The following is an 11,906-nucleotide window of genomic DNA, read 5'->3' as shown; positions in this document are numbered from 1 at the left end:
CCACACAGACACAGGCTCTTACATGTGTACACATATATACACATTCACCACACAGACACAGGCTCTTACATGTGTACACATATATACACATTCACATAGTTCTCAGACATTTACTTCTCATTTTGTTTGAGACCTCTCACAAGGGCCTTCTGCTGCCTTATATAATATGGTGGAAATACAAAGAAAAGCCAAGAGTCAGAATGACCAAATCTATCCTGTTATAAGAAACCACCTCATGATAGCCGTTTACGGATGAGAGGAGAGCACATGACTCTGCGCCTCTCAGAGGTCTTGCCGATTAATACTATTACAGCCAAAATTAAACTTGAGCATAAATTTGGAAGGAGACCAGCATTTAACAAGACCCATTCTTTTATGTAAATTATACATTTGATATTCTTTACAGCCCAAAAGAACATTTTAAAACCCGAGAGCTTGACAAATGGCTCAGAGTAAGAGCCTCTCCCAGAGGACTCAGGTTCGGTTCCCACTACCTACCTGAGGTGGGTCTTTAGCTCTGCCTTCAGGCTGCCCAGTGTCCCTGGCCTCCTCAGGCACTACTCACTCGCACTGATGTGCACACTCACTCATGCAGACAGATGCACCTACACGTATTAAACAATAAATCTTTAAAAATAAACATTCCTAGAAAAGATTATGTAAGAATAATTTTGAAATATTAAAAAAAAAACCTACTGCTTCACCCTGAATGAATTACTAATGTGTTTAAATTAATAGGAAGCGCTAGGCTTCATAGACATCATAGTGCTGTCTAATATCACATTCAAGGTGGATTAAACATTTAAATTTCAGGAATAAAACCATGCAAATACGAAAAGAGAATATAAGTAAACATTTTTTAAATCGGATATGGGAAAGCCAAAGATAGAAAAAAATAAAGACGGATGACAGATTTAGTGGCAGAAGGAGCCAGCGGACCAGGACCTATGGTAGACATGCTGATTGCACAGAAAACAAAGTCACAATGCCCTCCACTGGTGTTCTTTCTTTCTCGTTTTTTCTTCCCTGTCTTTCATTTGGATACAGACAGAAATATTATCTCCTTACAGAAGAATAGCAACAGAAACCCAGTGAAACAGGAAGTGGTGAAAATTGTGACAAGTGGGAACTTACTGGCATCCGTTCAGAGGCACAGGCACTCTGAAGACTGTAAAAATGCCAACGCCTCCAACCCAGTTATGCAACAGTACAGCAGCCTGCAGGATGGCCATGCAGTCCCAAGCAGCCGTGAGGAACACTACAGCAGCCTGCAGAGTGGCCATGCAGTCCCAAGCAGCCGTGAGGAACACAGCTTAGGCGTTGAGTGCTTGCCTAGCATGCTCAAGGACATCAGTGACATAATAATTTTTTTAAAAGTCAGGTTTTCTTGAGCCACTTTGGCTGTTTATATGCCTATAAAGTATAATAATCTAAATTATAAATTAGTATTCAAACTCTCATTAGTTTTTAATGGTCTCAGAATAGCAATTTTTTAATGTTTTGTTTGGTTAGTTGACTCAAACCTCAAACATTTGTTTTTTTCTCTTAATCTATTTTTGGTTTTCCCTTTATTTCTGACTTACATGATCTATTCTTCTAAAGTTTAATTATCCAGTTCAAATTGCAGTATTTTTTGTACTTTTATAATTGGCAGTATAAAGGAAAGGTTGCGGGAGATCTGTTGATGAGCATCTAGGGTTTCAGTTTCTGGCTATTGCAGTGAACATTGAGCAAGTGTCTTTGGCAGGATGGATCATCCTTTAGGTCTGTGCCCCAGATGTGGATCTGAGGGTAGATTGATTCCCCAGAACCACCACATTGAATCCCACTGAGCCTGGTCAAGTTTTCAGGTCCACCAGCAAAAGATGAGTATTTCTTTTATTTCATATCTAACCAACATGAGCTATCATTTGATTATTGATCTTAGCCGTTCTGACAGGGTACGATGATATATCAAAGTAGTTTTCATTTGCGTTTCCCTGGTGACTAAGGATGAACATTTAAGCGTTTCTCAGGCATTCAAGTTTCCTCTTTTGAGAATGTTCTATTTAGATCTGTATCCCATTTTTAAATTAGTTTCCTTGTTTTCTTGATGTCTATGTTTGGTTTTTTTTCCCCTTGAGTTTTTTTTTATATATTTTGGTATTGGCCCTCTGCGGGATGTATAATTAGTACAAATCTTTGCCCATTTTGCAGACTGCCGACTTGTCCAAATGATAGAGTCTTTGCTGAGCAGAAGCTTTTCAGTTTCATTTATTGTTGATCTCATGCCTGTGTTGTTGGCGTTCTATTCAGAAAGTCTTCCTGTGCCGTTTCTCTTCTATCAGCTTCAGTGTGTCTATGTTGAGGTCTTTGATCCATTTGGAGTTGAATTTTGTACATGGTGATAAGTGTGGATCTATTTGGATTCTTCTACAAACAGCCATCCAGTTTGACCAGCACCATTTGTTGAAGTTACTTCCTTTTCCCCATCTTTGGCTTTATCAAAAAGCAAGTGTCCATGGGTGTAAGGATTTACATCTAGGTCTTCAGTTCCATCCCATTGATCAACATGTGCATTTTTGTACCAATATCATGCTGTGTAAATAATAACTTCATTCTCCTGATGTAATTGTCATTTCAGGGACTTACTACTGATTCAATCTGGTTTCTCTCAGCTTCTCACTTAGTTGCTCTGCTTGGCCTCAAACTAATTGTCGATTTGTTCAAATCTCTGGCTCCTTATTATGGATTCGGCTGCCCTGGGGGGGAGGCTTCACTGAACTGAACTCACAGACGAATTCCTTTCCAATTTGTATGTGCTTGGTCTCCTTCAGCTGTCTTGCTGCTGTGGCCAAGACTTAAAGTACTATGTTGAATAGGTATGGAGAGAATGCACAGCTTTGTCTTGTTCCTGATTTTTGTGGAACTGCTTTGAGTTTCTCTCTAATTTGATGTTGGGTATGAGCTTGCTATAAATTGCCTTTATTATGTTGATGTATATTCTTTGTCTCTACAGGACTTTTTTTTTTTTTTAAGATTTATTTATTTATTTTATATGTAAGTACACTGTAGCTGTCTTCAGACACACCAGGAGAGGGAGTCAGATGTCATTAAGGATGGTTGTAAGCCATCATGTGGTTTCTGGGATTTGAACTCAAAACCTTCGGAAGAGCAGTCAGTGCTCTTACCCACTGAGCCATCTCTCCAGCCCTCTCCAGGACTTTCATTATGGAAGGATGTTGGATTTTGTCAAAGGCCTTTTCAATATCTAATAAAATAATCATGTGGTTTTCTCTTTCAGTCTATTTATCTGAAGGGTCATATTTATCCATTACATATGTTGTGCCATCTCTGCATCTCCGAAATAAAGCCAACATGATCATGGTTGATGATCGTTTTGCTATGTACTTGTATTTCAAGTATTTCACTGAAATTTTTTACATCTATGTTCAAAAGGAAAATTGGTCCGTAGTTTTATTTGTTGGGTATTTCTGTAGTTTGGGTATCAGAGTAACTGGCCTCAAAACAAATTGGACAAAGTTTCTTCTGTTTCTATTTGGTGGAATAGTTTGAGAAGTATTGGCATTAATTCTTTGAAAATCTGGTAGAATTCTGTGCTAAAACCATCTGGCCCTAGGTGTTTGTTTGTTTGTTTTTTGTTGTTCTTGTTTTTGGTTTTGTTTTGCTTTGGTAGACTTTTAATTACTGCCTCTAAATAGAAGTAATAAATAGGGGTTATAGGTCTGTATGTATACATCAATACATTACCCTCTTTTTTTAGATTTTCCAATATGATGGAGTACAGGATTTTAAAGTGTGTCCTTAGTGATTCTTGAATGTCCTTAGTGTCTGTTAGTTCCCCCTTCTCATCTCTGATTTTGTTAATTTGAATATTCTCTCTATGCCTTATAGTTAATTTGGCTAAGGTTTTGTCAGTCTTAGTGATGTTCCTCTCAAAGAACCACTCTTAGTTTCATTGATTCTTTGTATTAGTTTTGTTATTGTTTCTGTTTTATTGATTTCAGTCCTGAGTTTGATTGTTTCTTGCCATCTTCTACTTTTGGGTATGGTATGATTTCTTCTTTTAGTTTTAGAGATTTCAGGTGTTTTCTTACTAGTCTGAGATCTCCCCAGTTTTTTGCTTTTTGTTTTTATTTTGTTTTTGTTTTGAATTTAGTTCTTGTAATGTAGGCACCTAGTGCTTTGAACTTGCCTGGTAGAACCACTTTCATTGTGCCCCATAAGTTTGGATCTGTATTTTTCATTCATTTGTACAAAGTCTTTAATTTCCTTCAAATTTCTGTCTTGATCCATTTTTCATGCAGTAGTGTGTTCTGTGTTGTTCAGCTTCCATGGGTCTGTAAGCTTTCTCTTGTTTCTGTTGTTGATATCAGCTTGGAGGTCATATAGGATGCAGGGTATTGTTTCAGGGTTGAGACTTGCTTTGTATCCAAGTATGTGGTCAATTTTAGAGAAAGTTCCATGAGCTGCCAAGAAGGAAATGTATTCTTTTTGGAAGGAATGTTCATATACTTTTTGGAAGGAATGTTCTGAATGTTCTTTACATTTTTGCTAGGTTCATTTGGCTTATGACATCTTTTGGCTCCAGCATTTCTCTGTTTAGTTTTTATCTGGATGACCTGTTAAGTGATGAGAGTAGAGTATTGAAGTCACCCACTATCACTCACTGTATGAGGATCAATATATGATTTAAGCTGTAGTAATATTTTATGAATTTGGGTGCCCTTGTGTTTGGTACATAAAAGAATTGCAATGGTCTCGTGGTGGATTTTTCCTTTGAGTATGTAGTGTCTTTCCCAATTTCTTCTGATTACTTTGAAGTCTATTTTGTCACATATTAGAATGGCTACACCAACTTGCTTCTTAGGTCCATTTGTTTGGAATATCTTTTTGCATCCTTTTACTCTGAGGTGATGTCTATCCTTGATGTTAAGGTGTGTTTCTGGGATGCATCAGAAAGATGGATCCTGTTTTCTAATCCAATCTATCAGCCTGTTGTTTTTGTTTTTGTTTTTAAATTGGGGAATTGAGGCCATTGATGTTGACAGGTATTAATGAACAGCGTTTATTCATTTCTGTTATTTTTTTGTCATGGTATACCTCTACCTTTGCTTCGCTGGTGTGGGGTTATTTATTCCTTGTGTTTTCTTGGTTATGGCTAACCTCTTTAGGTTGAAGTGTTCTTTCTAATATCTTCTGTAAGGTTAGATTTGTAGATAGATACTGCTTAAATCTGGTTTTATCATAGAATATCTTATTTTCCCATCTACTTTAACTTTTTATTGATTCTTTGTGAATTTCCCATTATGTACCCCAATCCCACTCATCTCCCCATCCTTCCACATCCTCCCTCTCCACCTTTGCAACCTCCTCCCAACAGAAAACAAAATCTTGATGTAAAAGGTCCAATGTGTCACACAGTATACCCTATTGCCAAAACAGCTTTTCATGCAGATGTTCATTGCATTGAGTCATTGGTCTGGTTTGGGACCTCTGGCTTCTGCTGCACTATCAATACTGGATCCTCACTGGGACTTCTCCAGGACTGTTGTTGCCCTATGTCATAGAGATCCTGCAGCTTTGGTTCTTCAGGACCAGCGCCTTCAAATGCTCCAGCAGTTCATAGATGAGGTGCATGTTGTGGTGGGCCAGCTCCAAGCCCGGGATCTGCATGGTATCTGAGTTGGTCAGACATCCCCTCCAGCTCTCCCATACTTTTCCCCCCACCAGGGGGTGGAGCTGGCTCACCTGCACCTATTCCACCAGGGCCAGCTCTCCAGCACTGCCCAGGCAAGGGGCAGAAACAGCTTATCTGCTTTCACACCCACACCAGGGCCAGCCCTACTGTGCTGCCCAGGTGAGATGTGAGCTCATTCTTAGTGCTGCAATTGATGCAGGGAGGTGCTACCTCTCCCACAATGCTGAGATGAGGGGTGGGCTAGTTCTGCACAGCCCTCAGAGATATCCACATGGCCTTGGTGTAACAGAACCCTGAAACAGCATGGGCCAGGACCTCAGCATGGCCTCATGTGGCATTATTGGCTACTCACATTAATACCCTCGAGTCTCTGATTTAGCCCCTCTTCACTGTGCACACACCATTCTACCTCTCTCTATATCTCCATCTCTCCACCACTTACTTAGTGGCACCTGGAGCCTCTGGGTGTCTGGGGTCATCTTGGGTGTGTTCTACCTACCCAGGCCACCATCTATTGTGATTGGCATTTTTGCTGGGTATAGTAGTCTGGGACAGTATCCATGGTCTCAGTCTGTAGAACATCTTTTTATTCTATGTCTGGCTTTTAAAGTCTCCATTAAGGGGGGCTGGAGAGATGGCTCAGAGCACTAACTGCTCTTCCAATTCCCAGCAACTATATGGTGGCTCACAACCATCTGTAATGGAATCCAATGTGTGAAGAGAGTGACAGCGTATTCACATGCATAAAATAAATAAATAAGTCTTCTTTTAAAAAAAAGTTCCCATTAAGATGTTAGGTGTTATTTTAATAGGTCTGCCTTTTTGTGTTACTTGGTCTTTTTCCTTTGTAGTTTTTAAATATTCTTTCTTTCTTCTGTATGCTTAGTGTTTTGATTGTTGTGCCCAGGGGAATTTCTTTTCTGGTCTATTTTCTGTGCCTTTGACCTGGGTTGTCTCTTCTTCTATTCCTATTCTTCTTAGATTTGGTCTTTTCATTTCATAGTGTCCCAGATTTTCTTGCTGTTTTGTGCCAAGATTTTTGTTTTGTTTTGTTTTTAGACTTAAAACATTTTCTTTGACCAAGGTTCCATTTCAACTATCATACCTTCAGTGCCTGAGATTCTCTCTTTCGTCTCTTGTATACTGCTGGCAAGGCTTGCCTCTGAGGTACCCATTCAAGTTCCTACATTTTCATTTCCAAGTTTTCCTCAGATGTTTGGGTTTTCTTTATCGATGCTATTTCCACTTACGGGTTTTGGATTGTTTTACTCATTTCCTTCCATTTCTGTTTGTGTTTTCATGGAGTTCTTTTTTTGGGGGGTTGGGGGGGTTCAAGACAGGGTTTCTCTGTATAGCCCTGGCTGTCCTGGAACTCACTCTGTAGACCAGGCTGGCATAGAGAAATCTGCCTGCCTCTGCCTCCCAAGTGCTGGGATTAAAGGTGTGCACCACGCCACCACTGCCCAGCTTCATGGAGTTCTTTAGGGGGGCTATTCATTTCCTCCTTAAGATCCTCTGTTGTATTTATAAAGACTACTTTAAGGTCCTTGTCCTGAGCTCCAGCTGTACTGGCAAGCCTTAGGACCTACTGTATTAAAGGTGTTGGGCTCTAGTGGAGACATACTGTCCTTGTTACTGTTTTTATGCCCATATCTAGGCATCTGAGTTTGTGATGATCATAATTCTGACATCAGTCTTGTCTTTGGGTAGTGTTTTGTTCCTTGTTTTCTGTTGCCCTTTCTGGCTCTTAGGAGTGTGTGGTAGCTGTATGTTGCCTGGTAGGAGATTCTTTTGGGATCCTGCCATTGGGGGTTTGAGTTAAATGTATTTCTAGGTTTTGAGAATAAGATTGGCGTTGGGTGATTTGAAGGGATCCACAAAAGGGAAGAAGTAAGGTGTCCTGGATCTAGGATCTAGGATCTGCTTGGTGTCCTGGGAATGGGGGCAGAGGGAGGGGTGCAGCAGGTGATCTGCTGCGGAGCTGGGTAAGACTTGGGGACTGAGTGCTTCCCTGGCAAGTAGGCTCCCAGGGAACTCAGTCCACCTTTTATGACTGACTAGGACTTACTCCATTGTAGGTGACAAACACAGTTGTTTACCTGTTCATCTCATTAGGCATCTAGGCCTTTCCACACTTGAGCAACAATGAATTGTACTGCTAAGAGTATTATACACCAGCTTTGTTTGAACTGTTGTTCTCAGATCTTTGTGATATTGCTGGACTGGAAATGTTGGATCACATGATAATCCAATTGCGTTTTCCACTTTGTTTTGTATTGTTCTGTTTTGTAGATTCTCACTCTATATCCCTGGATAGCCTAGAACTTCTTATGTAGACAAGCTGGCCTTGAACTCCCAGAAATCTACCTCCCTCTGCCTCTGAACACAGGAATTAAAGCTGTGCATTATCAGGCCCAACTCTATTTATTATTAAGCTTTTCGAGAAATAACTAGACTGTAACATTAGACGCTATGTAGTTACTTAATCCTCTTTCTGAGGTTATTGTTACTGTATATGTCATGTGCCACAGGAGGGAAGGAGTCTCGTGTCTCTGCTTCATATGGGTTCTAAGCATGGGGCTGGCTTGTCAGGCTTGCTCTCCTGCCAGTCCATATGAGCTGCTTTATGTTTACCATTCTAAGTACTGGTAAGTTAAGAGGTGACTACTGCTACACTAATGGGTGTTAAGTTAGATAATCTGAGACGTTTTAATACATGTTTTTCTTCTTGCACTTAAAGGCTTTTTGTGTTGATTAATTACTGACATTTCATGTAGTACCTTATGAATGTAAATTGAAATGCTCTGTTTTGAATGTAATAAAATTGGTAAATATTTGATATAAGTGAATGAAAGAAAGAAGATAAGAATAATAATACTTTATTAGTTCAGGTCAGGCATTAGAGAACTTTTGCCTCTCAAGTATAAATATATAATGTTGTCTTAGTTCTAAGGTGGGGGGAGGGTTGGTTTTGGTTTGTTTATTTTTTACAGTCTTGCTATGTAGCTTTGGCTAACCTCAAACTCATAGCAATTCTGCTGCCTCATTCACCCAAGGGCAGGGATTACAGACATGCACTATGATGCCTGTCCACATCTAATTCTTTTCCATTCTTTTTTTCCTCACAGTTCATCCATGAGCTCAGATTTCCCACATTACAACTTCAGGATGCCTAATATTGGGTTCCAGAATCTGCCTCTCAACATCTATATTGTGGTTTTTGGCACTGCTGTGTTTGTCTTCATCCTTAGTTTACTCTTCTGTTGCTACTTGATTAGGTAATCAATTTTTATTCTTTTCAAATATTTCAGAATATTTGAAACAGTCATTTCTACCATAGAGTCAAAATCGATTATGTGTAAGAATGGGCCAGTTTTCTAAAACCAGGGAGGCCTAGCATTTTAATTGTGGGCTGGTGTTTAGTAACCCACTTTTGTGTGCTTTTCAGTCCTATCGGCTGATGGTGTTTTCCTCGGTAGTAGAAGTTGGTCTTCAGTAGTTTTTCCACAGTATTAGCACCCCATTCTGCATCACTTACATCACCGGCTCTAAGATTTCATCTACTTTCTTGTTTTAGGTTGTGTTTTGTTTTGTTTTGAGACAGAGCCTCAATCTATGCATCCCTGACTGGCCTGGTACTCACTATATAGACCAGGCAGGCCATGACCTCCTAGAAATCTACCTGCCCCCGCCTCCAGAGTCCTGATTTAATCTACTGAAAGTTGCTCTGTTAGAAGGCATTTTGCACCACTGTCATCTGAAGTCATCATGGGTCAGAAGACAGCATTTTAAGTCAAGAGCCATACCTTAAAATGCCTCTTGCTGCTGGTCTTCAAGTACCTCTCTGATGCAGCAGTTGTGTATGGATATAATTACTTATCTGCATAACGCACTAAACATTCCACACTATAAGTGTTGATTATACACAGAGACATGGGATAGACAAGGTCAGCTCACGTGGCGTGGGGTGATAAATTTTGCCAGTAATGTTTCAATGCTTGACTGACTTATTATTATCTAAACACTTTTACCTTTTATATTATTAAATAGAGTCTATTTTTCAAAGCCAAAACTGACTTTAAAATTTTTATGCAAGCCAGATGTAATAGCAGACACTTGTTATCTTAGTGAGATGGAGCCAACATGATCAAAAGTTTAAGGCCAACTAAACTACATAGTGAGGCATACATATCAAAACCCAATTTAAAATGTTACATGAAGCCCAGTATAGTGGCACAGACTTTAATCCCAGCACTAGGGAGGCAGAGGCAAATGGATCTCAGAGGCCACCCTAGTCTACACAGTGAATTCCAAGAAGTTAGCCAGAGCTACATTGTGAGACTTTGACTCAAAACATTTTTTTGTTGTTTTGTTTTGTTTTGTTTTGTTTTGGTTTGGTTTTTTTTGTTTGTTTGTTTGTTTTTTTGTTTTTTGAGACAGGGTTTCTCTGTATAGCCCTGGCTATCCTAGAACTCACTTTGTAGACCAGGCTGGCCTCGAACTCAGAAATCCGCCTGCCTCTGCCTCCCGAGTGCTGGGATTAAAGGCGTGTGCCACCACTGCTCAAACCGATTAAAAAATGTTACATGATCTTCAAAGAGTTTTGGTTTTTTGTTTTTGCTTTGTTAAAAAATAGGATGTTAAAGGGAAAAGTTATTTGTTTTGAAACAGGGTCTCTCTGTGTAGCTCAGACTAGCCTTAACCCTTGTCCCCTCTCCTTAGGTTTCTGAGTGCCTGTTGGTTACAGGTAGGAGCCTCTGGGCTGTAATTTCCCATAGAGTAAGACTGTCTGTCTCACAAAAAGAAGAAGGGCCAGGTGGCTCTCACACACGGTCCTAATAATACTCAGGATGACGCCAGTGAATCCTGAGTTCAGAGCCACCCTGAACTACACAGTAAGAACCTGTCTCAAAGAATCGGGTCGAGGATGCGATAAAACTTGGGAGTAGGAAGGGTTTGATGCGCTGCTGAATAAAAGTTTAGAATTCTAATCATGATAGGTGAAGGGAAATTATAAGCCAGGTTTCCCCTCCCCTTGCATGCTAGACAGGTATTCTATCGCTAAACTATAGACTAGTCCCAATGTGCCTGAGCAACAAATAATGATCCGATTACATTTTAGCCCAGAGAGCATAGACAGTTGTGTAAATTTGGGGGGTTTTTGTTTGTTTGTTTTCAGACATGATCTGATTTTATGGCCTTGATTAGCCTGGAGCTTGCTATGAAGATCAGGCTGGCCTCCAGCTCCAAGATTTGCCTGCCTCTGCCTCCTGAGTGTTGGGATTAAAGTTGCGGGCTGCCATAACTGGCTGCTTTCACCCTTGTGTGTGAATCCCAATTAACTACAAATAATTAGGACCTCATGGTAAGAAAGGTGGATGCTAATATTAGTGGAAAGAAACTTGAGCAAAAAAATAAGAGAGGACTATGATTTTTAACGTATCTCCCAGAGATGTGTGTCAGAAATGGTCCAATAGTGACTTTATGGTCGACAGTGCCTGAACTAACCAAGGATAATTGTCAAAGGTTCAAACAGCCAAGGAACTGCCATGATAACAGAGGCAAGGGAGACATAACCAGGAATCCTGAACTGGACTACGGCTAAGAAAAGGGCATGAGTGAAGAATCTTGTGGAATTCAAATGGGGCCATTGGTGATAGTTGGCCAATGTCCTGTCAGCATTAGGCCATGTCACTTTCTACTGTGTGGTAACTGTACTGTACTTCTGGAACTGTAAGCATTGGAGAAACATGAAAAGGTGTATGTAAAACCGGGCAGTGGTGGCACACGCCTTTAACTCCAGCACTTGGGAGGTAGAGGCAGGTGGATTTCTGAGTTTGAGGCCAGCCTGGTCTACAGAGTGGAGTTTCAGGACAGCCACACAGAGAAACCCTGTCTCAAAAAACTGAAAAAAAAAAAAAAAAAGTCTATGTGAGCTGGGCATGGTAGGTCAGGGTCCTACGGCAGGAAGTTCTTAAGTTCCAAGCTGGCCTGGCCTACATAGTAGCATTGTCTCAAATCAAAAATATATACTGATTCTTTGCCTGTTATGTGTTTATTTTGGAATAAAAGTGGTGGTTTTTATGTGCATGTATGAGTATGTGTACCACATGTGTGCAGGTACCAGTGGAGGCTAGATAGTGTTGGAACTGAAATTATAAGCACTTGTGAGCTATCTGATGTGGGTGCTGGAAGCGAAACACCA

General features: G+C 40.2%; 1 protein-coding gene across 7 annotated transcripts in view; it reads left to right on the top strand.

The window, feature by feature from the left end:
• Positions 1–11,906, top strand: part of Rnf24 (ring finger protein 24) — a 55,352-nt gene that overhangs the window by 31,664 nt on the left and 11,782 nt on the right. For 6 of the 7 annotated variants that reach the window (XM_029468899.1, XM_021157023.1, XM_029468901.1 and 3 more), the window contains one exon: positions 8,830–8,979. In XM_029468899.1, coding sequence (XP_029324759.1) covers positions 8,837–8,979 — 143 coding nt within the window. In that variant the 5' untranslated portion in view covers positions 8,830–8,836. Of the gene's footprint in view, positions 1–7,131; positions 8,980–11,906 lie in introns of those variants that run through there. The other variant, XM_021157022.2, reaches the window with a different exon arrangement.

Source organism: Mus caroli, chromosome 2, assembly GCF_900094665.2.
Source record: "Mus caroli chromosome 2, CAROLI_EIJ_v1.1, whole genome shotgun sequence".
Taxonomy (NCBI): domain Eukaryota; kingdom Metazoa; phylum Chordata; class Mammalia; order Rodentia; family Muridae; genus Mus; species Mus caroli.
The sequence above is the reverse complement of the archived record's forward strand: the minus strand, read 5'-3'. Positions and strand labels throughout refer to the sequence as shown.